This window comes from Micropterus dolomieu, linkage group LG19, assembly GCF_021292245.1.
Source record: "Micropterus dolomieu isolate WLL.071019.BEF.003 ecotype Adirondacks linkage group LG19, ASM2129224v1, whole genome shotgun sequence".
Taxonomy (NCBI): Eukaryota; Metazoa; Chordata; class Actinopteri; order Centrarchiformes; family Centrarchidae; genus Micropterus; species Micropterus dolomieu.
This window is the reverse complement of record NC_060168.1, coordinates 9,340,726-9,367,988: the sequence shown is the minus strand read 5'-3', so window position 1 is coordinate 9,367,988 and position 27,263 is coordinate 9,340,726. Positions and strand designations below refer to the sequence as shown.

The 27,263-nt window shown below is 41.8% G+C and overlaps 2 protein-coding genes and 1 long non-coding RNA gene across 4 annotated transcripts; 2 read left to right on the top strand and 1 right to left on the bottom strand.

The window, feature by feature from the left end:
- Positions 1–142: 142 nt before the first annotated feature.
- On the bottom strand, positions 143–1,741 carry LOC123958026. Its single transcript, XR_006821984.1, has 2 exons — positions 1,574–1,741; positions 143–1,186 (listed from the first exon to the last, which is right to left on the bottom strand). It is a non-coding gene; the product is annotated as an uncharacterized LOC123958026 (long non-coding RNA).
- hdx (highly divergent homeobox) lies at positions 1,152–8,706 on the top strand. Of its 2 annotated transcripts, none has more exons than XM_046031195.1 (11): positions 1,152–1,312; positions 2,605–2,766; positions 3,132–3,314; positions 3,616–4,800; positions 4,886–4,942; positions 5,137–5,283; positions 6,018–6,216; positions 6,304–6,383; positions 7,467–7,571; positions 7,946–8,068; positions 8,187–8,706. In XM_046031195.1, the coding sequence occupies exons 2-11, from the start codon at positions 2,701–2,703 to the stop codon at positions 8,454–8,456; spliced, it is 2,415 nt and encodes an 804-aa protein (XP_045887151.1). In that variant the 5' UTR covers positions 1,152–1,312; positions 2,605–2,700; the 3' UTR covers positions 8,457–8,706. The 2 variants fall into 2 exon arrangements, with proteins under 2 accessions (XP_045887151.1, XP_045887152.1); XM_046031196.1 differs by having other exon boundaries at positions 1,153–1,312; positions 3,168–3,314.
- Positions 8,707–9,631: 925 nt separating this feature from the next.
- rps6kal (ribosomal protein S6 kinase a, like) lies at positions 9,632–25,925 on the top strand. Its single transcript, XM_046030700.1, has 22 exons — positions 9,632–9,974; positions 12,528–12,587; positions 12,681–12,797; positions 12,881–12,962; positions 13,088–13,168; positions 13,620–13,699; positions 14,391–14,497; positions 15,322–15,359; positions 15,601–15,743; positions 15,858–15,928; positions 16,058–16,146; positions 16,365–16,429; positions 16,846–16,948; positions 17,215–17,339; positions 19,461–19,583; positions 20,398–20,487; positions 20,583–20,741; positions 20,833–20,994; positions 21,192–21,268; positions 22,069–22,186; positions 22,620–22,760; positions 24,721–25,925. The coding sequence occupies exons 1-22, from the start codon at positions 9,948–9,950 to the stop codon at positions 24,844–24,846; spliced, it is 2,184 nt and encodes a 727-aa protein (XP_045886656.1). The 5' UTR covers positions 9,632–9,947; the 3' UTR covers positions 24,847–25,925.
- Positions 25,926–27,263: the final 1,338 nt, after the last annotated feature.

Below are 27,263 nucleotides of genomic sequence, written 5' to 3'. Positions count from 1 at the left end.
CTGTCTACTTGCCTGTGCACTTAATTAAATAAATAGTTACATCTGGAAATAACACTATAAAGACTCAACATGTGACCCCTTAAAACACACACACACACACACACACACACACAGAGTAGGAACAAATCACAAAACGCTGCGATTATAGGTCAACTGACTTTATTTCTGTTACACAGAACACAAAAGAAAGCGAGTTTGTTGAGTGCAGAATGCCATGAAGCTCCTGAACTTTGTCCTGAACAGACAAGTGTGCCCTGCAAAGTAACAAAAGGGACTTTAGAAGTCCTTCAAATAACAATTTACAGCAGTTACTGGTTGTGTTTATGTTCTTGGTAAGGTATACCTTTTATGGGGCAAAGTTTGTTTTGTACTGGTTCGAAGGAGATAACATTTACTGGCCCATTTGCCTAATGGTTGATGTCGCCAGATTCTTCATACACGCTCCATGTCTTTCTGTCTGTCTCTCTCCATGATATATATATATTGTTAGCCACACTGCAGCAAGGATGTTACTAAGCTATTAGACTGTAATAAGACAGTATCTAAGTCAGGCTCACTTTCTGAAGGTGCTGTGTAGCCTATTTTAGGATGAAGAGATGTTTAGAAATAGACTCATTTTTAAGTTAACTAAAACATCTGTAATACGGTCTATCTTGGGCATTTGATTACTAGGATATAAAGTAGGCCTAAGTCTTATTAAATTTGCAGTTTGCATCATCTTGTTTGCATGTCCATAGTTAAATGTGGTATCACCAAAGCAGTCTGTACAAGGTTTAGAATCTATAAGATTTACCTAACTACAACATTTTGAAATAATAGAAAACTTTTCCTGGCATCATAAATCGCAACACTTGCGGTCTGATTAAACAGTAACATGTTTTTGTAGCCTGCAGTGAAACAGTCCATTTCTACATTTCCTGTTGGCAACACTACATTATTGGCAAACTGAACTAAAAACACTTCAAAGGATACTCTGACATATTCAGATGATGAAGAAACAAACCATTTCCTATCCAAAGTTTCGGCTGCTTCTGTGTGTGTGTGTGTGTGTGTGTGTGTGTGTGTGTGTGACCTCCTCTTCCAGCAGCCCGCTGAACAAAGTCAATGGTGGGCGGGACCACGGTGCTCAGTTTTCAGCCCTTTCCGAATGTCACAGCGATGATCTTGAGCTCCCATTGGTTCCTGTCTGCAAACACGTCACAATCATGATTAGAATTGATGATCGGAGGTTCTGATTTCATTGTCTAGCAAAGGGGACGGGTGTAGAAATCTGCTGAATTTGAGCGTTCGTCTGATTTTGACATCAGAAATGGTAAGTAGGAAAGTGATTTCACTTTTTCGCTTCAGGGAGCCCTAACGGTTTTTTCGCTTGTGTCCGCTCGAAGCCACGGTCAGTGAGAATGACCACGCAAGGGTCGGGAAATCACAGATTTGAAGGAAAAGTTTAGCTGCAGCTATCCATTGGAAGAGCTATGCTAATGCTAGCTAACGTCGGCTGGCTCAGATATGGCCGCTCGGGCCTGCAAGCTAACGTAAGCAGTCTGCATGGCCATTGTGGAGATGCGGCGCTTACCCGGTTTGTTTACTGTCTGGCTCGCAGTCGTAAAGTTATGGCATGCGCTTCCTGTGCTGCAGTTGTGTTCTAAATCTCCAGGCTGTTGCCCTGGTGGCGTGCAAATCTGACGTGCCCGCAATATGTTCGGTAATACTCTGCGTAATGTTTCCATATTGACTGTAGCCATGCGCAGTGCCAAAATAAAACCTACTGGATGCTTATTGGTCGCACAGCATCCCCGTATGTGACATTTTCTGTGTTTATAATAACAACACTCGCAACTGTAAATTCAAACTTCCCCAGAGTTTCTCAGCCCTCAAAGAGTCATGACTTTAACCGGGCTGGTTGCTGCACTTTTCTCTTCTCCCCTGTCCCCTCTCAGTGTAACCTTACAGGTACAAACGCGTAATAAACGTCGCACATTTGCTTTGAAACTTTGACATATTAGAAATTCACACTCACCGGAGCCCAGATATTACTGTTTGTGCGACAAGATAAAAGCTAGCTGTATCCAAAAAAGCAAGTAATTTAAGAAAGTGTTGTCTTGTTCTTTATAAAGCTCCAACAATTATCGTTTGGAGCTGGAATTATTTTACTTGACCTTGCTTATAATACGCAATAATCATAGATCTAATTTGTTATTAAAAAGTGTTTAACTGTAACTCTAGGAGAAATGCAAAGGCACACATTTCCATGGTTTTCAGTTGATAAGTAGAACAATGTCTCGCATGGGACAATATATTAGCTTGATTGATAGTGTTATTGATGTTACACAGTGGCTTGTCATAGCTTATTATACTTTGACTGACAGCGTCATGTGTATTTTACAGCTTCACAGTGTCAACTTTTTCAAAAATGTTGTTATATATTATATGACTGAGTGTTGACGGTTGTCTACAATATGGTGAAACTGATCGTTGCATTTCTCAATCTTGATCCAGAAAAGATATCATTATGCAAGTTATTCCTCGAAGAGAAGTGTGCTCATTAGTGCGTGGTTTGAGTTTACGCTCTTAAAAACAGCGTTGCCTGCTTTGCTCTGTCCTCAGCCACATTACCCAGCAGCCTGCCAGGTACACTGAGGCAGGATGAGTGCAATCACAATTGCGCTAATCTAGAGACATGCAGGTTGCGCTGTGATCTGCATGGCTGCCCCGTTCCAGTCCGGTAGCAGAATGGATGCGTGGCCAAACAGACGTGGCCTGCAGGCTGTGAGTATATCAAGAATTGTATTCCGGTATGAGACGGAATAAAATGACATTGCTTGAGTTCTGGCAAATTGAAAACAAAATACAGGCAGTGCTGCTGCAGGTGTAATCTTGAGACTGTGACATTTTCATGGGATAAAACTGTGCAGTAGGTGATGTATTAGCTAAATTAATGTATAACGCAAAACAATATTGTGATTTATGGAACTGAATTGGCTACAAACACCCTCTTGTTGTGCAAGAGCAACAAGAAAGGAAATTTCACAAGAAGATAAAGTTGCACTAGGTGCTTTATCTCTTTAACCTAATCATCCAACATAATCTGTCAGTGAGCTGTGATTAGCAGTGAATTCTTACATAATGCAAAGTTTTGGGGGTTCTTTATCTTTGTGGTTGCCTCTCAGATGAACCTGCGGTCAGTGTTTACGGCTGAACAGCAGAGGATCCTGGAACGTTACTATGATAATGGGATGACCAATCAGAGCAAGGCTTGCTTCCAGCTAATACTCCAATGTGCTCAGGAGGCCAAACTGGACTTCAGCGTGGTCCGGGTAAAATGTGCTTGTGTGTGTGTGTGCGCGTGTGCGTGTGTGTGTGAGAAAGAGCAAGGAGGAGGAGGTAGAACTCTTCACCATGATTTGTGTTGCACTGTTTTGTTTTTTTTATAAGGGATGCCCATGTAATTCTGGGGCAAGTAATTGAGAGGGTGAGTCTAGTCTCTTCCCTGCGAGTTCTTCAGCTAATGCAGAGTCATGAATTATTATCCTCCCTTTGCTGAATTAGTCCCTTTTGTGTTTTACGGGATGCTTCTTTAAGTGATGTTACTGAGCTCCTTGCTCTTTTCCCCCCCAGACATGGGTTGGCAACAAAAGACGTAAGCTCGCCTCCAGGGTAGATCAAAATGGAGGCGTGCCTCATTCCTTATCCAGTCACGGACTCGCTGGGGGACTACTCTCCAATCACACGTTAGCCGGAGGTGCTCTGTCCAATCACGGCCTGGCGGCGGGGGCACTGCTACCTGCTGAAATGGCTGCAGCGCGGAGCATCCAGAACCGTGTGCACCTTGTCCCTCCATCCTCGTCCTTCCCTTCTTTCTCGTCAACATCCTCCTCTCCTTCCTCTTCCTCTCCCCTCAGCAGCGGAAGCAACAACAACAACAACAATAATGACGTCATACTGACCGGGATCTACTCTCTCAACTCCGTCCCTCGCTCCCGATCAAGACCTACAGCCCCCCCATCTCAGTCAGACTCCGAGCTTTCTGCACACACATCCTCATCTCTGATCAGCCAGGCCCTGCAGAGCAGGAGCTGCTCTACCTCCTCACCCCTCCACTCCAAGCTGGTCTCACTCTCTCAGAACTTCCCATCCCTCACATCTGCCTCAGGGCCTTTAGTCTACACTGCAGTCAGGAAGGGAACTTTACCCCTTGGGGAAGCAGGGGTAAGTGCAGGAGCAGGGGTAGTACCTCACAGTTGGACTAGGCAGTACGGTACAGCGCAAACTCGCCCTTGGTCCTCTTCCTCACAGTCCCAGACTCAGCTTCACGCCAGACCTCACTTCAACTCCCAACCTCAGCCGCCTGCCCCACAGAAGACTCGGGTCTCCCTACCAGTGCAAAACTCTGGCCCCTCTGAACAGACACCTCGTATTCAGCAGGTCTTCACCTTGTCAGAAAGAGGCGAGGGAGACAGACTCAGACCGAGTCCCGTGTCTTCCCAGAAAGGCCAGGAGAGTCATAGGCCAGCGCCCTATCCTCTGGACACCAGTCATAACTTCTCCATTGCCATGGAAACTGGAGATGAAGCGGATGAGTGGCAAAGGGAAGAGGAGTTGGCAAATATGGCCGCTCACACGCACATCCACAGGGAGCAGATGTCAGCTAGCCCAACCGGTGCTGAGGTGTCTGTGGTGAGAGGAAGCCACTCGCCCCCTGTGGCTAGCTCCAGACCCGCACTGCTTCACAGCAACACAACCCTTCAAGGCAGCTACTCCCTCACAGCACAGACCTCACTTACAGGGGAATCCAGCTCACAGGTAGGAGAGGTTCTAGGTGCAGTTGCCGTTTTCCTTCAAAGTGAATTGAAAGACTCAAACTGACTATGTCTGTCTTTGTGTGCAGACTTCAATTGGTGTGTCTGCTGCCCCCTGGGTTATCAGCAATTCCAGAAAGAGAACAGTAAGTACTTTTATGTCACTTTAAATGCCAGATTTTGAACATGTAAAATAGGAAAAAAACACATTTAAAGGTTGCTGTGTAGTTATAATAAGTTATTATATAAAATTAAAAATGATATGATGGGTTATAAAGTCTAGGCTCTGCTTACCATCAGCATGAATGTTCTGTAGTTAAACAGAAGTTTGTGTTTTCAGCTGCAGGATCGGACCCAGTTCAGTGACGCGGATCTCGTCCAGCTGAAGCGCTACTGGGACCGAGGCATGACCAGCCTGGGCTCAGTCTGCAGGGAAAAAATCACTGCTGCAGCGAACCAGCTCAATGTAGACACTGAAATAGTCAAGGTAACCAGCTCCACAGGATTATAAAATTAGTTTTGAAGGTGTATTCCCAGTGTTAAAAAAGTACAGCGAAATCTAGAAAAGTACTGGTTCCCTCCTGGTATAGAATGTCTGCAGTATCATTGAAACTACATAGATGTTTTGTAGGTTGAGAAAGCATTGAGCCTTATTCACATTCTCTGGCCACTTGTATTTGACATTTAGTGAAAATAAGATTACTTTGACTTGACTGAACTTTTGTGCACTGAAAGAAAACAGGAAATAGAAACATTTCTAGGTCACAGAAGTTTTCTGACTTACTTACTCAAAGTTGTGTAAAAGTCACGCAGTTATATATCAGGGCCACGGTAGGAATGCTGATGGACTAAATATAGTCTCTCTGTCATGACAAACACATGACCTACTGCCATCTCACGTACTTGGATATTTATTGCAGGGTAGAAAAATCTTTGGCTCCGTAGGGAAGCAGTATGCCACTATAGGATGATCTTCAAATCATTGCAATAATTAAACAACTACTACTAATTTAATTTAGTATTTCACGAATACTGATCGGTGGGAGGCTATATGGTAACAGGTCACTGTGATTATTGAAACTTATTCTTCCTGACTTCACCTTTACATTCAACACATGGACACTTTATTTTGAAAAACTGATTGATAAACTTGATTTTTAGTCGAGTATTTTTCCCCCCATATATGTGACAATGTTGTCTTTTGTGTTTTCCAATTGGCAGACATGGATCAGTAACAGACGGAGGAAGTACCGCCTGATGGGTATTGAAATCCCTCCACCTAAAGGTGGGCCTGCTGTGTTCTCAACCTCATCTCCAGGAAACGATTCTCCGTTGGGCCTCAGTCCTGACGAGGATCGGCTCAGAACGCCTGAACTCGGAGATGACTTGAATGACGGGGGGTCTGTCTGCCTGTCTGAAGGTTAGGCTGCCGATACTATGCACACACCAACACCTACCTCTGTGTCGACTGTGTATCTCAGCATTCATGCAATGTTCTGGCTTCTAGATGGCACCATCGACTCACAACACAGAGACGCAGTAGATGGAACAGATTTCTCCGCTGCTGCTCCACTGGCCAATAATGTGGTACTTAATTATTTCTCTTAAGTTGCAGTACAGCCTCATTTAATGTATATCCACTTTGGAATGGGCGTTCAGACCCAAATGTGATAAAATTAATCATTCATTTTACCTAAGCATTTAAGTTCATTAGTTTGTAGCAACAAAACGACACCAGCTGTACTTCATTAATCACATATCAACGTGGCACATTTGTGTAATGTGATGTTTAATAAGTTTTGACGTGTCACAGTAGTAAAAGTACAGGTATTCCATTTTGCTGCTTTAGTGTCAGGGTCCTGGTATTGCGCATGCTGGTTCACTGTCACAGCCTCCAGAGACACTTGAATAGAACAGCGGCATCGTTAATTTTATTAGTAACACCTGGGCTCTTCCTACTGTAAGTCAAAATGTCCGCTGTGAAAAAGGCCTTTATTGAAAGATAATAATGTCCAATCACAAGCATTAGTTTCTAGCATGTTGTGATAAGCAGGCTGCTGTTTAGTCAGACTTGCTTGAGGCAAATAGATTTTTATCATACAGACAAACTGCAAGTGTAATGTCTCCTCTTTGTAGGGATAAATGCAGTCATTATTTTTTGTTCCTCTTAGATTATTGATTAATTGTGGTAAATAATTGTGATCTCAGAATAGAGAATTGTGTTCATTTTAATTGTTCTCTAGGGCAGATTAAAATGATAAAAGGCTAAACAAATAATCCAGCAAATGCTACATTCAGTGTAATATATCAAGTGTAATCACTTTTTAAATTGTTCCTCTAGTAATTCTGTCATCATTATCATCACCATGGATGATAGTGCTTTATCACACCATGTGTTTCATGCTTAGTATAAGCTAATTTATATAAATGTATAATCCTTACAGCATTATTGTAGAGAAAAGACAGCTGCCACGGATTTCTACAAATAAGAATGAGTAGAGTATTTTTGTTTTTTTTGGGGGGGGATGACAAAGTACAACATAAAGAAGAAAATCCATAGCAGATAATAGTCACAAAAAGACTGTCATGCTTAATCTATTTTTTTAATAATTTTTTTAATTTTCTTATATGAATGACAACTTGGTCTGATCTCTGTGTTTTTCTTAACAGAAGATCGAAGTAATTGATGAGGACGAGGAAGAAGAAAATGATGATTATGATGGTGAATTGGTGGCTACAGACCTAGAGCAAATGCAGAGCCTGCTGGAATTCAAGGTGAAGACACTAACACAAGACTGTAGCCCTTTTTACACAGAGATCCGCAATAATGCCATCATTACGTCGACTTTGCTCTTTTTTTTACACTGAATCAAACAACCTTATCTTCCTGCCGTGTTCATAGGTTTTATACAGTACAGCGAGGCAGAAAGGTGCAACAGTGGTGCCTTGAACAGGCTATGTAAAAGGGGCTTATGACAGATTGAGCAAGCTGCAATTACAATCCTTTCTTCAAACTGAATTATTCATGCTTGTCCATCTACTGTTTCAGAAGTGCCAAGAATGAAAATTGGTGTAAATATTTAAAAATAAGCATGGTAACTGACAAAGATCTCAAACTCTGAATGAACTTTTTGCCTCTTCTGTTTCAGCACGAGGAAGTGCAGTTCTTAGAGCATGAGCTAGAGAACCAAAAACACAAATACCAGGAGCTTGCAAGCTTCACGAAGAGCCTGCTCAGTGCTGTGAGGAATAATGACCTGCAGAGACAGCAGGTACATTCACAGTCATGTTTACACACTGACAAGAGCCATTTGAACGTCAAGCTTGAAGTGAAACATCAACATTTGTAGAAATTTGTAACCTGAAGTCTGCTGTTGTGTTTGTGTTTAGGAACTCATGGCCAGTCTACCTCAGCCTTCAGACCAGGACTGGGACATGGCAGTGGAGAGAGGAACCCAGCCTGGTGCTGCGTCGGCAGACGTATCCTCCCACCACGATGACTCCCCGGGGGCTAGTACAAACAGCGTGGAGACTCCGCCGGCCCCAGCATACGAAGAAGTCCCACTGGTCTGCATAAACGAAGATGACACAATAACTGAAGTTACTGAGCCCTCTGCATCAGAGGAGCAACTACAGGAAGCCGTTTCAGAACAAAAGTGACTATTTCATGTACATCAGCTCACATAGACTCATGCAGATTTTTCCACACTCCACACAGAAGCCGGTTTCAGACGAGAGGGACTGTATGGTCTTATATTTACACAAACACTGGTAAACTGACCCTCCACGCGTAGTGCCTGTGGATTGATGCTTCATTATGACTGTTGGGCTGACAAATGCCTTTTTTACTGCATATCATTCGCCTTGCTCTGGACCAGTCCAGAGAGAACAATAAACGACCTCTAATTTATCCGTGTGTCTGTGTGCTTCAGTAAGAAAAGTGACACTTTTCTCGTGTATCACTGATTGAGAGATATATCAGCTTACAGTAGATGTAGAAAAACACAAGATATTTTTAAACCCTAACAGTAAAAAGAAGAAAGTTCACACCCAGTATTGACCGATTGTTTTGTAGATTGCAGTTTTAGACAAGAACATTTTGCAGTTAAATTAAGCTGCTCAACTTTGGGACCACCATCCAATTAGTCCAGATTACAGGTCATAAAATTCAAATGTGATTAATACAGTAACTCCAATGACAGTGACTGGGCTTGTTCTCATTTGGGAGATGTAAGATTTGAACTTAGATTAACTAAGATTTGATTTAAACGTACACTTCAGTTCGACTTTAAAATTATGTCTATGGTGACCTGTCCTATTTTGAACTAGCCAGACTGTCCTAGTCTTGATAATCAATAGTTAGTTGACTAATCACATTTATAATTGTGTTTTAAATGTTGAAGTTGTGATTATGCATAAAGAAATGCAGACATGTAGTGTATGGCCGTTAGCTCACCACGCAAAGACTCCTGTAGGTGGGAGAGAGACAGAGCTGGAGAGAAAGTGGATGAGCTTTAAGCCTCTTATTTCCACTTGGACTACGGATAGACAGGCTTATGAAACACTGGCTTTAAAACATTCAACTTAGACCCTTAGGATCAGGGGCTTAGATCTGTGACCAGCCTGCCACAAGTGGAGTCTGTTGCTGTTTAATTGCATCCTGCGTCAACCAAAAATTAAACTCCTTGTCTGTTACAATGGCAGTCACAAGGAAATGGTCCCATCACACGGATGCTTGCATGCCACCCGCAGAATCTAGCCCCCCCCCCCGTCCTCTCTCTCCTCTCTCTCCTCTCTCTCCTCTCTATCTCGAGATCCGTTGCTTTGGTTTGGACGGGGGAAATCCTTAACTGAATTGCGTCATAAATACGTCAATAAACTCTCATTCACTGACGACCAGGTACCACGATAGCCGCCATATTCGCATCTATGGCAGGGTAGCGGTGCTGTCGGCGAGCGTATGGTCCAGTCATCAACACCAACTATTCCCCGCACCGACCCCCCGATCCCATCCTGATAGCGGCCGCACAGCTCGGATCTGATCAGCAAAGCAGAATAGCAGGACTTCCACAGAGGGGAAGACATGCAACGTGGACCCGGGGTCTAGATAGACTACGATGTCTTAGACTTAGAGAGGAATCCTGGCACAAGATGGAGGTAAACAGCGTTAGTAGTGAGGTGAGTTGATAAATGCGCGTTTTGCATATTAATTTGCTTTACATTGTTTTTGGTTTGTGCTGTCCCGTCAAGTTAGCTTGCCTGCGAGGCTGGGTAGAGCTTAAATTCGCGTCACGACCCGCAGCGCACCGTGATGCATGCTAACACGCTTGCTAATGCTAACAGCTGGTTAGATGTTTATTTTTGTTGCACTGTCCGGGTTTATTAGTTTGATAGCCGCCCGTCCGGGGTTTCGCCACCGTGCATTGTTCCGCACATAGGACGAGCTCTTTATCCAACCCCACATGCCCCTTCCCGTTAGCTTTTGTTGTTATTTACACTTCTCAAGAGGAGTTTGCTTCATAGCTAGCTTAGCGTATGTAGCATTAGCACGTCGTTAGCATGCTAGCTGACAGCTTGCAGGCTTAAAACTTGAAGACAAGTTTTTTTTCACCCCTCAGTGTCTAGTTAATGGAAGATCTGGTAAAGTGTTTTTTTGTTTATATGTAGCAAAGCAATAAAACATTTAAGCAACGTTAAATTTATTCAAAGCTAAACACGAGCTGGGAGAGATGTGGTCAAACGGCTTTACAACTGAGGACTAGTTTGTCAACAGCACAAGTGAATTAGTGATGATGTTATCAGCTATAACTTTGGGTTTGCAAGCTACGTAACAACACATATTTTGATACAATTATTCATCTACACAGCTGACGATATGTAAACTGCATTGGCAAAGTGAAGTTGTGATTACCAATCAACCATATTCTTTCTACCAGGCTCATAACAACAGGGAACTCTTCAGTGAATGTACCTTTCTATTCATTATAGGCTATCTAGTGGAAGTAATGAGACCTTTTTTGTATTTATTTTTTTAAATCTAAATTCTACCTTGTGACAACTGTGGAAAGCTTCAGTTTGCTTTTACATGGGCCCTATGATGAGAGTTTTTGTTTTTGTTTTGTTTTTTTATGTGCAGCTTAGCCAACCAGACATCCTAAACCTCTTCCATCTCTGGGATTCTTTGCAGTTTTTCACACCTACAGTACAAACTGTCTGTCTGACTGCTTTGACTGTTTTAAAGCCAGCAGAATACTATTGCAACATGCACATGTGGCCTAGTCCATTCCTTGTTGAACTAAACTCTTCTCCTGTGACTTATGCCACAGCTTTCTTAATCTTTTGCCAACCTGTTAAAGGACCTCAGTGAATTTAGGTGGCATGGACATAGTGAGCAATTAATGAACTGTAATGCCTCAAATATATCAAAATGTTTTTCATCTCTTGCTACGAATAGGCACTTCAATCTAACGTTCACTGAATGCTGCAGCTTTGAAAGCTGCGAACATAACAGAAGTAAACATCAAGCTTAACCACTTAAACTGGGGCTAGTCGTTAATCCACTTTGTGTCCGTTTCTACTTTGAAGATTGTATTTATGGCAGTATCTGTGATTGTGAGACGATATTATGTATGGCTGTCAAGGCGTCTTTTCGAAGGCTGTAAAAGGCTCGCCTGGTTGTGCTGCAAGTGTAGGCTGCACTCTGTTACAAGCTGTGATGAGCCACAGCAAAGGTGGGAGTGAAAATGTATGTGTGAATTATGACACAAGCACTGCCCTGGCTTTGGCTAGCCTGGATGTCACACTTCAGAGATGCATATTTTTTTTTCTGCGTGATGTCTTGCTTTGAAGTGTACATCTTGACTGATCTGAATGTTCATCTTGTTAATGTTATTCTATAGTACTGAGATATTGGAAAGTGGTTTGTTGGCCTCTGTTCTGACGATGTACGTGAGTGTATGTTTGTGGCTCCACCCACTGAGTGGGCTTGCGTAGCGCTATGACTCATCCCCCCTCTTCAGAGGCTTGATGGAATTCAACACACAAACACAGTGGACTGAATACATCATGCAGGCTGAGCTTCAGCACAGAACTGAAATATGCAGACCTGGATAATAATGTTACAGTCGTCACTTTATTGTCTGATTTACTATCAGGTGCTGAGATATCTTGACATTCCTCTGCTGACAATATCATAGTGTATAGCTGTTTTAAATAAATAAAAGAGAGGCTTAAAACAGGCTCCAAAATGTAACTCTGAGTTTAACAAAGAATGTCTATTTGTGTGTGATAATTCCACCATAAGCCAGAACCCCCGAAAGAGCTGGACCCTAGTTTGTCCTCAAGAGGATGAATGCTGTCTGCAGCCCTTGCAAACATCAGACTCTCAGGGCCAGTCAGACATGTTGTTTTTGCTCTGGCTGGGGATTAAGCTAGAATGCTAATAATGAGGGGCTTTATAGGGACAGGATGAGTCCTGGACAGCTGGACAGGCTTAGAGTATGGACTCCATACTGTTTGACAACAAATAGAGCTCCAGCTGGAAAAGTGAAAGCGCGATGTTATTGCATGTGAGTCACTGATTTCATCTGTTGAATCTTCCATCATACATGTGGGCGTGCAGCAGCTGCAGTCATAGTCCTGCTCAGCGAAAAAAAACCAAGGATGAACAAGCCTTGTTAGAGTGTTTACTGTTCCCGACTCCTCTGATGAAATTTGTTGGTTTGGCTGCAGGTCAATGGGCATCAGATCATGGACGAGCCCATGGAGGAGGGAGAGTCTTTCTCACACTGTGTAAGTAATGATGGGCTCGAGGTCCTGGAGCATATGTGTGTGAATGTGGGCTCTCTTGTGTGTGGCTGTCTCATACTGATACTGTTTGTGTAGGATGAAGGGACATATAAGGAGATTCCTATCACTCACCACGTGAAAGAGGGCTGCGAGAAAGCTGATCCATCTCAGTTTGAACTGCTCAAAGTCCTCGGCCAGGGCTCTTTTGGCAAGGTGAGGAAAGCCCAGCAGACAAATCAAATGTTTCCATCAGTGCTATCGTTTGCGTGTTTCTAAATTTTCTCCTGCTCTCTCAGGTGTTTCTTGTCAGGAAGATCCTGGGTCCAGATGCTGGTCAGTTATATGCAATGAAAGTTCTAAAAAAGGCATCTTTGAAAGGTAAAGCGACGTTGGTTTTTAAATCTATATCCACACAAAACGCCACATTGCAAATCCCCTGTTATGTTCTGTCCTCAGTGTTGAATTTCTCTCTCTTGCTGTCCCTTCCTGTTTTGGCTCTCCAGTCAGGGACAGAGTTCGCACGAAGATGGAAAGAGACATTTTAGTGGAAGTCAATCATCCCTTCATAGTGAAATTGCACTACGGTAAGGGAAGTGTTCATATTTACATAGTGTGCAGGTGATTATAGATGATCATACAGATTACATCCCAGTTCGGGATGAATTAGGAATAAACTGCTTATGTGCATCTTTATGATCCAAACAGAAACATCACTGTTAACAACATTTATCAGAACATTTTGAAGTCATTGAACAGGAGTTATCCCCAATTAGTCAAGTTTATTATTAGTACAGTTTTTCACATACAAAGTTGCCACAATATACATAAAAATAACATTAAAGACAGGGGACCTAATATCTGCTTTTATTCTGATAAATCACTATCATCGTTGTTAACGTTAGCAAGCTGCTGCTATTCTACGTGCGTTACAATGTTAACAAGTGTCACCATGAAACCCAAACACTTGAGTGTCTCTGAAATCAGAATATAATCAGTTTTTTAGGTAAATTACTTCCTTGTGTCCTTGTCTCCCAGCCTTCCAGACAGAAGGGAAACTGTATTTAATACTGGACTTTCTCAGGGGTGGGGATGTATTCACTCGCTTATCCAAAGAGGTAAGCGGACGTCCTGTTGCCTTACATCGCATTGTACTTGAAGCTTATTTGAAAAGAAAAGAACAGCATGTCCTTTTCGTTCACAAATTTAATGGTTTTTGAAGGTGTTTTGAACATATCTGTGAAAATCAGAACTTCTAATGCCACAATGTTCTTTTAAAAACTCTCTGGAATTGTTACGATGACAGCCACAAATGAAACAGGTGCAAATTTAGTATGCAAACATATTTTATTTATTTCATAAGAGCAAACGCACTGCCAAGTCATTAGTCTTTCCTCTTTTATGTTGGCTTTTTATTGAAATCATGACTTGAATTCCTCACGGAAACACAAGTGCTTTTCTTGGAATTTTTTATTCACTTTTAGATCACCGGTTGCTTGTCAGATAGAGGCTCAGATCAGCTCTTTTCAAATGCTTTCAGGGAACTCAAATAGTGTGTGATTGTTCTCTAGCCAGACCTTGTGTTGAAAGTGTGTCTCCGAACCAAAGTGATAGCTGCTGGCAATGTCAAATCAACAGCTTGCCGAATCGTGTAACTTATTTGAAATGTTGATATTGTGACAATAACGATACTCTTGTTTTCTCTGTTTGTGGTTACTGAAGCTTAATATTGAAGTTGTCTTTTTTCTGTTCTGCTGAACTTCTCTCCTCTTCTGAGTTCAGAGAGTAAATTTGTCCAGTTCTTATCAGGTTATGTTTACAGAGGAAGATGTGAAATTCTACCTTGCAGAGCTGGCCCTGGCCCTCGACCATCTGCACACCCTGGGCATAGTTTACAGAGATCTCAAGCCAGAGAAGTATGAATACTAGACTTCACCTTCACCTTTGACCTTTCACACTCAAACCCAGCATGTACACTGTATGGCTCTTCCAAACCCCCATAGCTAAGGCTTGTTCAAAAGTCATTCGTCATCCATTTGTCAGATACTCTGACTAACATGTAAAATGAAAAATCTTTCTATTATCAATTTTCTACTTAGACGTCATTTTAAAACCATAAGATCCTCTTGTCCAATCTCCCAATCTCTTTTACTTCCTCCTTCTCCTCCGTAGTGACACTAATGAAATGGTGAATGACCGAGAAGAGTTTTTGACTGTGTGTGCCCAGTCCTCAAAGAACCTGAAAGCAAAATGATTGTCTCATATCGTAAAGAGGATATGATGCTAGATAATTTACATAGTACCCATACACTGATGTATAATTCAGTAAAACTACAATAAAGCTAGATTGAATTGGAAAAAAATGTAATGCATAAAACATAAACGCAGCATAACACCTTTAAAAGGATTGGATGTCCGATGTTGCGAAGAGACGTTTCATCTTAGAAGACAAATAGCTGGCAAGAATTTATAGTTATGTTTTTCATAATCTAAAAGAAAATACATGTGTGTTAATGGGTCTTCTGAGTAAAAGTACAGTGTTTCTTATAATTAGCAGTCCATTTAAAAACCCCAGAACTTAAGAATATATTTGTAAACATGTCCTAAGCCCTCTAAGTGATTTTAAGCCATAAACAAAGGCATGAGATGACTTAAATCTTGTCATTGTAGTGTTGTTAACTTGTCTTCATGACAACTGTCTGAAACTCACCTCCATGGAAAAATTCTTCTTGTCTTTCAGCATCTTACTTGATGAAGCTGGACACATAAAGTTAACAGGTATGTTTGACTTATTATAACACCACTGCATAATTTTTAAAGAGTAATTTAATAGTCTGATGTAGTTAATAGCCTGTAATTAAACAGCTTCATTTTAAATTTATTTTTACTAAGAATAGATTTTGGGTTTTTTTGTCCTTTGACTGCAGCAATTGTTATGTTCTGCATAGTATAATTATTTGATGTGACCGTTCAGTCATTGGTGTATCTTACCATTTTGCTTTGCATTGCTGTTGTGCAGACTTTGGCTTGAGTAAAGAGTCAGTAGATGCTGATAAGAAGGCTTATTCCTTCTGCGGTACGGTGGAGTATATGGCCCCTGAGGTGGTCAACAGGAGAGGACACACACAGAGTGCGGACTGGTGGTCTCTGGGAGTACTTATGGTACACAAGCTCACGCAAACCCTACATGCGCTTCCTCGTCTTTTGTGCTCTGACATTTACGTTAACTTTTATATGAAGATATAAAATTTCCTTTCTTTCATGGTGTCTTTGCAGTTTGAGATGCTAACAGGGACATTGCCGTTCCAAGGGAAAGACCGCAATGAGACCATGAACATGATTCTCAAGTGAGTCACTGCATGATTAAGACACTGACAAGACGTGAGATGAGTTTTGATATGCAAGTAATGATTAGCTGTAGCTTTTATTTTTGTCCATACTCACTTTCTGCTCTTTACTCTCACACTTCCTTCCAGAGCTAAGTTGGGAATGCCCCAGTTCCTAAGTTTGGAAGCCCAGAGTTTACTGAGAATGCTGTTTAAACGTAACCCTGCTAACAGACTAGGTAAGGTGTTTGTTGGATTATGGAGACCTGTTAGAATAAAGGAAAATGAGATGTGTTGATCCTCACGTTGCGCCACTCGCTTAGCTTGAGCCTGTGAACATTTTGGCATCGACTTTAATCACATGCTGAAAACAGCTGAGAAAAAAATGTGTGAATGTGTTGAAACAATAAAAGCAAACATGCCAGGTTAACTGAACCAGAGTGATCTGTGTCCGTAGGGGCCGGCCCCGATGGAGTGGAGGAGATCAAACGCCATGCTTTCTTTTCCACCATTGACTGGAATGTGAGCGTGCACGCACACACCCCTCTCATTTCTCACAAACCGACACATAAACACACACATGTAACTATCCAGCTTCTGTTGCGTATTCACACCTAACAAATGGTTGGCTTGGTGACTACTGGCCATCAGTCCACGCCAATTATGTTTGTGTGTATGTGTGTGTCTGGGCAGAGGGCCAGTTCTCACTGTGTGTGCACTAATAGCCCTGCGTGAGTGTTTAAGAGCCAGCAGGACGCTATTGGCTGGAGAGGGATGTAGAGGGATGGGCTGGTGGGGAGTTTGTCTGGGAGGGGTCTTGGCTTCTCTTTCACATACATTCACACACTCCAAACAGCCTGTGGTCGGGTTTGATTTCTAACCGTGTTTGTGCATTTTTATTTATTTTTTTTGCATGTGTGCACCTGTATTCATTCCAGAAACTGTTCAGGAGAGAGCTCCAGCCCCCATTCAAGCCTGCAGCAGGTAAACCAGATGACACGTTCTGCTTCGACCCCGAGTTCACCGCTAAAACGCCTAAAGGTAGATACACACACACACACACACACACACACACACACACACACACACACACACACACACACACACACACACACACACACACACACACACACACACACACACGTTTTGTTCACATGCTTTTGAGGTTGAAAGCAACTGCCACTCCTGCAGCCATGGAAACTGCAACTGAGCACTGACTACAAGAAGCAACTCCAAAATTTAGTGGGTGTTTTTTTTTTTTTGTATGTTCATGTGTCTTATTTTATTAATTATCTTTGTATATTTAGACTCCCCAGGTATCCCTCCCAGTGCTAACGCCCACCAGCTCTTCAAAGGCTTCAGTTTTGTTGCTCCAGCCCCCATGGATGAGAACAAGAGTTCCCCGCTGCTGAGCATACTCCCTATAGTTCAGGTGAACACACATTATCTCTACTACTTTACGGATGTCCTCACGATGTACACAGGTTAATTACTTAAGTATTAACTAACATACAAGAAGGTCATGCAATATTTTCTTTACTCTTAAGATTTTTGTATGAAGCTCGGTTGGTGCACAAAAGTTAAAGAATAATTCCATTCATCTCCAATGGTGGACCTGCCATTTTGCAACATGATTCTGACTAAAGGTGTCGACTACTTCACCGTGGAGCTTTTGTAATGATTTTCATCTTGCAGGCAACATCCTTGCAAAAGCTGGTGAAAACACAGTTGAGAGGAAGTTAAGATTGCATTGTCAACACATCGGTAACTGTTACTGTTATCATAACATTTTAGTAGACAAAACTCATAATAAAGTGACGATATTAGCAGCACTCACTGCAAACGTAACAGGCGACTTCTGTACAGTGACGTTAAATTAGGATCACATGATGGCATAAACTACAAAAATTCAACGTAGCTGCTAAACAACCTTTATCCTTTAATGAATGTTATGTTCCACTGCAGACTTACACCACACACACACACTAACTGTTAATTTGACAGCATGTTGCCACTAAGTGATGTGTAAATAGCAGAGATGCTCACAAGTCTTTGAGTTAGAGTCCAAGTCAAGTCTCAAGTCTTTCGTGGTTATTACGAATGTTGTAACACCTGCTGCGTTCAGTCCAGGTTGCTTATAAAACTGCATAGCTATAAGGAATACTGTAACTGTAACCTTTTTTTCATTTACAGAGCACAAGTAATGTGCAATGCAATTATTGACTGTTTATTAAATAGTGTAAGTCAATACACTCCCCAGACTCTGAAACCCAGTGTAACATTAACGAAATAAAACTCTGACGTCTGTTTAACTTACAGAGCACAACCATCCAGCCTTATGTACAATGCGTCTACAGTTATTGACAGCTTATAAACTACTGTAAGTCAACAAACCCTGTTGATTTTCCAACCTAGTGTAAAGTTAATTAAATAAAACCGTAAAGTCACATGGTCAACAATAAATCTGTAACCTGTTTTTAACAACCATGTAATGTGCAATTAATAACAGCTTATAAACTACTGTAAGTCAACACATCCCCCCAGACTCTCAAAACAATAAAGCTGTAACCTGTTTTTAACTTACAGAGCACAACCATAATGTGCAATGCAGTCAATGAGAGCTTAAACTACTGTAAGTAAATACACCCTGCAGACTCTCAAACCAGTGTACTGTTATAACTAAATAAAACTGTAAGGTTACCTGATCAACAATAAACCTGAAACCTCTTTCCAGACAACGGCAATAATTAAGGTGATGGCAGCCAGCGGGACGTAAAGGATTGGTAATCGACTACCATAAGTTTGGCAAGTAGGCTAAACAAACGTTCATTCATCTTTTCATAACGAACAACAGTCGAAGTAAACCTCTCGTAGTTCGTAGCTGAAGCAAGAAGCAAGCTAATGTTAGATGGCCAGTGCTGAGCCAAACACGTTTACTCACCACAGGTTACTAACCTATTTGCGTTCAGCGCTTCTTTGTTTGGGTCTTGTTGTATGAAGTTTTAAAGCCAAAGTTTATTGAATGGCACAGCAGCTGCCGTTGTTTGTTGTCCTGTCACACGTGCGGCTGCTCGCAGCAGATGCTACGTGTTACGTAGGCAGGTTATAGGTAACAGAGGGAGGGGAATAACGGCAAGCCCATCAGACGTGTCCTAAAAAATAAACATTGTTCACGAGTCCCGCGCCTCAAGTCCGAGTTGAGTCTGATGTCACTGTGTGTGCAACTTAAGTCGCACTCGAGTCCCCATCTCTGGTAAATAGGGAGCAATGTTTGACTGCTGATTGAACATGTAATAACGTTGCCACCAATGTTCCATTCTGGCATATTTGTGAACAAAAAACAATGATATGAGAGCACCCAGCAGCAGGATGATCTGAACTACTACAACACACTTGTGTTGGCTTTTATATACCAGCAAAGGATTGTGGTGATTTATGAGTCATATCGTGAAATGGCTTGGGAGGGACTGAAGCTGCTGGTTTTGCTGGAGCACTTTTTTTAATTTATTCAGTTTAGAATGTAATCTAACAGTTGAAATCCTGTTCTTTACAGATGCACGGTGGCTCAGCCAAGTTCTCTGATCTGTACGAGTTGCAGGAGGACATAGGGGTTGGTTCCTACTCTATTTGTAAACGCTGTGTACACCGAGTCTCTGCCATGGACTATGCTGTGAAGGTAAGTCCACAGCAAATCCGCTATTCACTGGTATTCATTTACTGTAGCGCTGTGCTTTATACCCCACAGTGTCACACAGTTACACCTGAGAGTTACCCAGTAAAATCACAGTTTTGTTGGATTCTGAATAGCTCCACATTGTTGGGGGTTAAGTTTCTTGCTCAAAGGCATTTCAACAGTGGCCAATGAAGGATGCCGTCTACATTGAGATCCCACCCAAGATTTATCCTGGTCTTCTAGAATTTAAACTGGTGACCTTTCAGTCGGGATCCTGCTTCTCTAACCTTCAGGCCACCAATACACCGCTTGACAGCCTTTATAAAGTTTTCTGTCATGGTCAGCACCTTCTGAGTACCTGGGGGTGTTTCTTTTATTATTATTGAAATAAAAAAGAATGTAACTCGCACTGCATTTTTAAGCCAATTTGAAGACTGATTAATCAGCTTTAAATGGCGCTGTCGTTTTTAATTCCTGAGGAACTAAATGACGAAGTAAATGAGACCACTGTAGTTTGAATGCACACTTTATAAATTGGTGTCTATAGAATCATAACGTTTTCTGAACCTTGGAGTGTATGTAATAGCAAAAAAATTTAGGAGGCATGTTGATGATGGTTAGTGTTACCAACCGACCAGCAGAGGGCAGCACAGCTTCAACAACTGAAGCCACATTGCAGCAACTATTGCAACTTCCCAACCCTTATTTAAAGCAATACTTTTCAAAGCTGCTTTGGCAGTACTTTGCAAGACTGAATATGTTGTAAGTTACACTTTTTTGACTTGTACGCTCATGCCTGTGTTTCCATGTGTCTCAGATTATAGACAAAATTAAGAGGGACCCCTCTGAAGAGATAGAAATCCTGATGCGATACGGACAGCATCCCAACATCATCACTCTGAAAGACGTCAGTAACATTTGTGTGAGCATGAAAGTAATGTTTTTACAGTTGTTTTGTCATCATGCTGAAAGTGTGTGTGTGTGTGTGTGTGTATCTGTCAGGTATACGATGAGGGCAGGTATGTGTACCTTGTGACGGAGCTGATGAAGGGGGGAGAGCTGCTGGACAAGATCCTCAGGCAGAAGTTTTTCTCTGAGAGGGAGGCCAGCGCTGTGCTGTACACCATCACCAAGACTGTTGACTACCTCCACTGCCAAGGGGTGAGCAAACACTTCTGTGCATACATGAGCGTCAGTGAAAATTAGACGTCTTCTCAAATGTCTTCTTCTCCTCTATTCTCCTCCTCCCCAGGTGGTACACCGAGACCTGAAGCCCAGTAACATCTTGTATATGGATGACTCGGGAAATCCAGACTCCATCAGGATCTGTGACTTTGGATTCGCCAAGCAGCTTCGGGGAGGCAACGGCCTGCTCCTCACCCCCTGTTACACCGCCAATTTTGTGGCACCAGAGGTGAGAGGGAGAAAATGATGGAAGCAACAAGAGAACAAATGCTAGAGGGAATATAAGATGTGATACCGGATAGAGACAATTTTGAGACATGGAGAGAGAGATGATATAAAGTGGACAAAGAGTAGCATGTAAAGAATTTGATTCCCATTGTCAATATGAGTCGCTAATGGTTTCTTTCCTTGTTTGCGTGGGTCCAGGTACTTATGAGGCAAGGTTATGATGCAGCCTGTGATATATGGAGTCTTGGAGTTCTACTGTATACCATGCTGGCAGGGTAAGACTGCACTCAGGGAACAACTGTTGTTGGTCCACTAATAACTCCAAAGTATGATGAGTGCCATCTCTCCTAATCAGCCTGGGTCTTCCCCCAGAGGGTCCGCCAGTTATCTTTTGGTGAGCTGGGAGGGTAGAGGACCAGTGGGTTTTTAGAGCCTTTTAGCTGAAAACAGGTGCCTGCTTCAGCTGGAAACCAGGCTGTTTGGAGCTGTGAAATTGAACCAAAACCGTAAAGATGCGGACTGTAAAACCAAAAACAGCTTGAGACACTGAAAGCTGTGATAATGAGTGGTGTAATAATAGCAAGTAAGGTGAGAGTGATGATTCTCCCCAGGTTTGTTACTATGATCGACACCTCTCACATCGCACATACTCATCTTTTTCCATTGCGAATACAAAATAATGTTTAGTGCAGCTGTAAGCAGCATTTGGTATAAACTACAGCGCTTGCAGCTGTTTCAGGAAAAATGAAACTGTATATTGAGACCCTCTTATTCTTTTTCAACCTGTCTAATTCCTTGCAAAGATGGAGCTCAAACATGACTTTGCTTGTGCTCGTGGTGCTATTATAGACAATAAGTGTGCGGTGGACTAAACTTAATTTTGTTTTTTTGCAAATTTCACCACCACCTCCCAACACAATTCCAAATAGTTGTATTCATGGTGTGTTTTAATTACCACAAAACGGCAATCACATTGTTCCTTATGGGATTGGTATGCAATAGAATCTATGAAATGAAATACTGCTCGTAAGATGATCATGTGTTTTCCTACCCTCTGCTTTTTACCCCCTGTTAGGTACACGCCGTTTGCTAATGGGCCAAATGACACACCAGAGGAGATTCTACTCCGGATAGGGTCTGGAAACTTCTCTTTGACAGGAGGCAACTGGGATACTGTATCAGACACCTCAAAGGTACACACACGGACACTTTGTCACTTCACACTGGTTGTGTGAGCATATTGTCAAGTCTAATAGGAATACTTTTTTTCTTATGTCTGTAAAGCACAATGTGTTTTTTAAAGTGCTTAATAAACTGGATTTACTTTAAATTTAGCTGGAATATTTAGAATTTATCCTTTTTGTATTCATCTGCTTTGTTCTGTGATTCAGCAGAGATGGCGATAACATTTGACTCAAAGCTGTGTTGTAACACTGAACAGATGACTGAACAACAGAGATGGCATCTTTTTCCAAATGCGTGTTGAAGTGGTTGAGACTATTAAGGAAAATTCAGCCAATGCAATAAATAAATGTGCATAGCATATAAATTCACAGTAGGGAAACCCACTTGAAATTCTGTTCTTTCCGTCGTATACTTTGAAAGACGGGATGTTTTATGTTCCAGGACCTGCTGTCCCATATGCTCCATGTGGACCCTCACCAGCGATACACAGCAGAGCAGGTTCTAAAGCATTCCTGGATCACCTGCAGAGATACGCTACCACACTTCCAGCTCACACGCCATGATGCACCACACCTCGTCAAGGTGAGCAAATAGCCTCATAATTACCAAACAGACAATGACACAGGATCTAAAACATAACCTCCGTGGCACATCTAATTGTGCTTTGTTTGTTGTGTGTTTTGAAATCAGTTGCTACCATGTGGTAGAATTTTTAAAGGCTCAAAGTTGGATTGGGATACGTGGCCTCACATGCCTTATAGGTAATGACACTCTGCATTTCTAAACATGGAACCACATAATTTCTCCAAACCAGCAGAGAGTCTGAACTCTTCTATATGATGTCATACCCCCGTAGTACCTCTTGACATATGAAAGTGAGCCTGATCCTCTGTGATTCATACACTTCTAATCTCATCTATTGCTAATACCAGATCCAGCAGAGCAGATGCGGCCATCCTTCTATCTTATCTTGCCCACTTATCCAGGTCAGATGCTTCTTTCAGTCAGGTCGTATTTATGACATGGGAAGTCGAGTGCAGAATACGTTTGGTGCTCAAGTGGTTTAAGTCATGAGAACACTGTTGCTAGGTGGCTGACAACAAAAAAAGGATGCCGTTTTGTCCAATTTTCAAAAATGGTGAGGCTTTTTTTTCTTTCTTTTTGAATGCCAAGAGCTTACATAACAAATAACAGCCTGGAAGATATCACAAATGTTGTACAAGTCATGAGGACCATATCAGCATGACCCTACTTCAAGGCACAAAATGTCACAGTAAAAACAGCACATCAGAGCAGCCTGGTTGTGTTTTTCTCCTCTCACTTCCCTCATGTCCTCACACGGGATGGTTTTTAGACCCCCTAAAGAGAAAGGTTGTCTGGGCGGCGTTTACCAAGCTCGAGAACAACCCATGTCGACTTCTCTTAACATCAGTGAGCAGCGGCTGTCTAGAGGCACTCAGAAAGTACTGAACCTTTCACCCAGTCATGCAGAGCGAGGCCAGCCACCCTGCACAGGTTCTTTTAGATACAACCCAAAGGTGCGAGGGTCTGAAGAGATCAACACTAAATTGAGAGCTTTGCTTTGTTGCTCAGTTCTCTCTTTAGCACTTAAAAAAAAAAGAAAGAAAAAGCAAGTCTGACAGTTCTGTTCAGGACCATGGCCCAAAAAATGGTATAGTTACCAGTCATATTATATGCCAAGAAAAGACTTCGGCATCATTAACACCGTCAGGTAGGATGCATAGTTCAACAGATTAATGCTGGTCACCTAAAATGTTACTTTTCCATAAGCACGACGGTGACCATGCATCATTTTCTCACTCATCAGTCTGAGTTTTTGTGTCGCTGACTGTAGACTCGTCATCCTGCTCTTAGTCATGATGAATCCCCCTGCTGTCAGTGATCTATTCTTGCTCTCCCCCTCTCTTGTGATTCAAGGTCTGACACATAATTTGTATTGAAGGGCCTCGCTGGACACCACTGCCAACACAAAGAGGTGTTATTTGTGTACCTGTGGCCTCTTTGTTAACTTCACCAAGTCCCTTCCATAAACTCTCATCAGTTTGGATTGTTTATTTATGAACATTTGTCTTTTTGTTTGACAGTAGAGGGTTGACAGGAAATGACTTACGTTTTCTACTTTTTGAGAGGTATTGCACAACTCGCTCCTGTGTTTGTGCGGCTCCCATTCTGCAAATGTTCAGATGATGTATGACTTGTTTCTGATTAATCTCTAGATAAGTGGGTAGTACTAGATAAACAAACATGTAGTGTTATACAATGTGGAATAAATTGGTTGTTAGCAGAACCCACCCACAATCTGATGCAGATAAACAGAGTGTTTTTGATTTGTCTAAATTAGCTGAGTTCTAAAGGTGAAATGAGCAATAAGGGGAAACATTGCAAACTTCTGTGCTGGGCTTGGCAGCCAAATAGGCTACGTCTCGCCTCAACTTTGAAGTCGTAATAGAATGACTTTGAAGTTCAGAGTCTTGTATCTCTGGAAAAGTTCACGCCAAGTGTTAATTTTGTTGTTTTCCAGGGAGCCATGGCTGCCACCTATTCAGCACTGAGCCAGAAGACAAGTCAGCCGGTGTTGGAGCCCGTGGCAGCGTCCAGTCTAGCCCAGAGACGCAGCATGAAGAAACTCACCTCAACAGACATGTAGACACACGTCCGCTCGCCCTCCCGTTTTGACCTCACTCTCAGTCGGACTCTCGCACGCAAACACAGACCGAAGTCCTGGCCAGTCAGATCTACTGTCTCCCTCTATTTTCTTTTTTTAAATCTATTTATTTGACACACCCAACATATGCACACATACATGCACGCTCACACTGGACGAGGTTGCATTGTGAAGACGTCAGCTGAAGAGGAAGAGGGGAAACTCACATATCTGTTACTGCTGGGGAGACAGACTTGTATTTATTTCCACAGCTTTCATATGCACTTGCCCTCCTCGCCTTTCATTCTTTCTTCCTTGTGTGGGGAAGAAACGCACCAGCTGATGTTCTCCTTCACTGTGATTGGCTGATTCAAAGCTGCTTCGGTAAACTGTGCCCCCCCCCCCCACTGCTCTTCATCTATGCTCTGCCATCCTCCTGCTCAGTTTTCTTGCTTTTGCTGTCTTAACTTCTTTTCTTCAAAGTGAAGTAATGGTTTATGTGTGAGAGTGTTGCCAAATGATATTGACTGAGGGACATTGTATGACTGTGTCCTCTCTTAAAAATAAAAACACATGAGGATTCTGCTTGTGGAGGATTAAAAAATCCCTCAGGATCAGAATCATCTGCCAGCACTTTCCGAAACATAAATGCATGTTTGGACAGAACCTGTATTTACTTTTCCCTTAAAATTACCGTCTGACTCATGTTACTTTGTGATGCTAACAATGTATCAAAAGAGGTAAAATAAGCTGCAGATGGAAAAAAGATAATATCTAGAGTTCGAAGGTGAAACAATGTGGTAACGATAACAAATTCTAGTTTGCAAAAAAAAAAATATAAATATATATAATGACGATGAAGAGCATGTGGGGGGGCTGTAGGGATTACTCTGGGGGGGACGGACGCACCCCGTCGAACCAGAGAGGCTGACTTTAAAATAAAAAAGAATTTCCATGGATCTCTCTTCAAAAAGACATTGTGGAAACTGTATGATATTGTATTTATTTCATTTGATTTTTAAGATTATATTTTTCTTTCAAGTTCTGTATATATTGACATTAAAGATCATTATTGACATGCATCCCGTGTGGTCTGAGCTGGTTCTGTCACAAAAATGCTCCACAAACCTCTGTCCAGTACCCGTGAGAAATGGAAAAAAGCTAATGTAATATTAATAATAAAATGTATTTATGTAGCACCTTTCAAAACACCAAGTGGGCTAAAACAAAAAGCCATAAAACTAAACACCTTCTAACAGAGTAAAATTAACTCAAAAGGGCGCATGGGAGAGGTTCACCCACAGAGCTCCCCGCCAGAAAGACTTTGTCAGAAATCCTCTAGGTAAACCACTCAACCAAATCAAACATCAATGAAAACCTTTGTGCTTTTTAAAAATGATCCCTGGTCAGTGCCCTAACTGCAAACGCTCTGTTACCTTTCAGTATAAATCTGGACCCTGGAACAACCACCCATCACAGGATCTCAGGGAGTAGGATGGGGGTACAGGGCACTAAAAGGTCCGCTGAAAAACTTGGAGCTAAGCCTCTCAGGACTTTGGAAGAAATCCGTAATATTTTAAAACCTACTCTAAAAGCAAAAAAACAAGTAGCTCGGATCGTTGTGATGCGATCATGTGTAGTAGACCGAGTCAAAATCCCGGCAGCAGAGTTTTGGATAAGCTGGAGATGGGAGAGGGATTTCGTACTGATACAGGAGAGCAAGCAATTACAATAATCAAACCATTATGAAGGAGGCATGAATGACAGTTTCCATATTTTTATCATAAAAAAAGGTCTAATCCTTGAAATGTTTCTGAGGTGATGAAAGCACAACTGAACTGTTGATTCACCATGTTTTTCTAAGCAGAGGTTGTGATCAAAAATGACACCAAGATTTCTGCAATACTGAGTTATTGAATGGGACAGTGAACCAACACTGTTTGATATTTGCGTATATTCCTAATGTAAGTGTCAACCATATCAATATAACATCACTACTATGTAACTTTTGATGAACACCTGCCATTGTGTTCACAAGGTGCAATTCCAGGATGATCCATTGAATTTCCATATATTTTAGGTGAGGTAGAGGTGGCGTGTTTTGTTCTTTTATTTTAGATTTCTACCGTCAACCACTTATACTGGTGAATTTATTACTTGTGGTACTTAATGACTGATTTTTAAATGTTGGTTGTTGTTTTATCAACAGTGACATCTCTTTCCAGAGTTACTCTGGATAGTCCACACACATCACTGTGAACAGCTTTCATTGGAATTTTACTTTCCTTAAAAGTGTTTGTAGCAATGAAGTCGTTTTTTAACGATGTAAAAAATGAACTTTTTTTTTTCACTCTCATTGTCTTGTGGTGATGACAGAAATCTTCAAAACCTTGCCATTTACATTGAAACACCATCCCTTC

What these genes read in the sequence shown, in the direction of transcription:
- hdx (XM_046031195.1), top strand. Translation starts at nt 2,701, where the DNA reads ATGGCTGCCCCGTTCCAGTCCGGTAGCAGAATGGATGCGTGGCCAAAC. An exon ending in GTCTGTCTGCCTGTCTGAAG is followed by an intron (nt 6,217 to 6,303) that starts GTTAGGCTGCCG and finishes TCTGGCTTCTAG; the next exon opens with ATGGCACCATCGACTCACAA. An exon ending in CTCCACTGGCCAATAATGTG is followed by an intron (nt 6,384 to 7,466) that starts GTACTTAATTAT and finishes TTTTCTTAACAG; the next exon opens with AAGATCGAAGTAATTGATGA.
- rps6kal (XM_046030700.1), top strand. Translation starts at nt 9,948, where the DNA reads ATGGAGGTAAACAGCGTTAGTAGTGAG. An exon ending in AAAAAAGGCATCTTTGAAAG is followed by an intron (nt 12,963 to 13,087) that starts GTAAAGCGACGT and finishes TTGGCTCTCCAG; the next exon opens with TCAGGGACAGAGTTCGCACG. An exon ending in CCAATTTTGTGGCACCAGAG is followed by an intron (nt 20,995 to 21,191) that starts GTGAGAGGGAGA and finishes GCGTGGGTCCAG; the next exon opens with GTACTTATGAGGCAAGGTTA.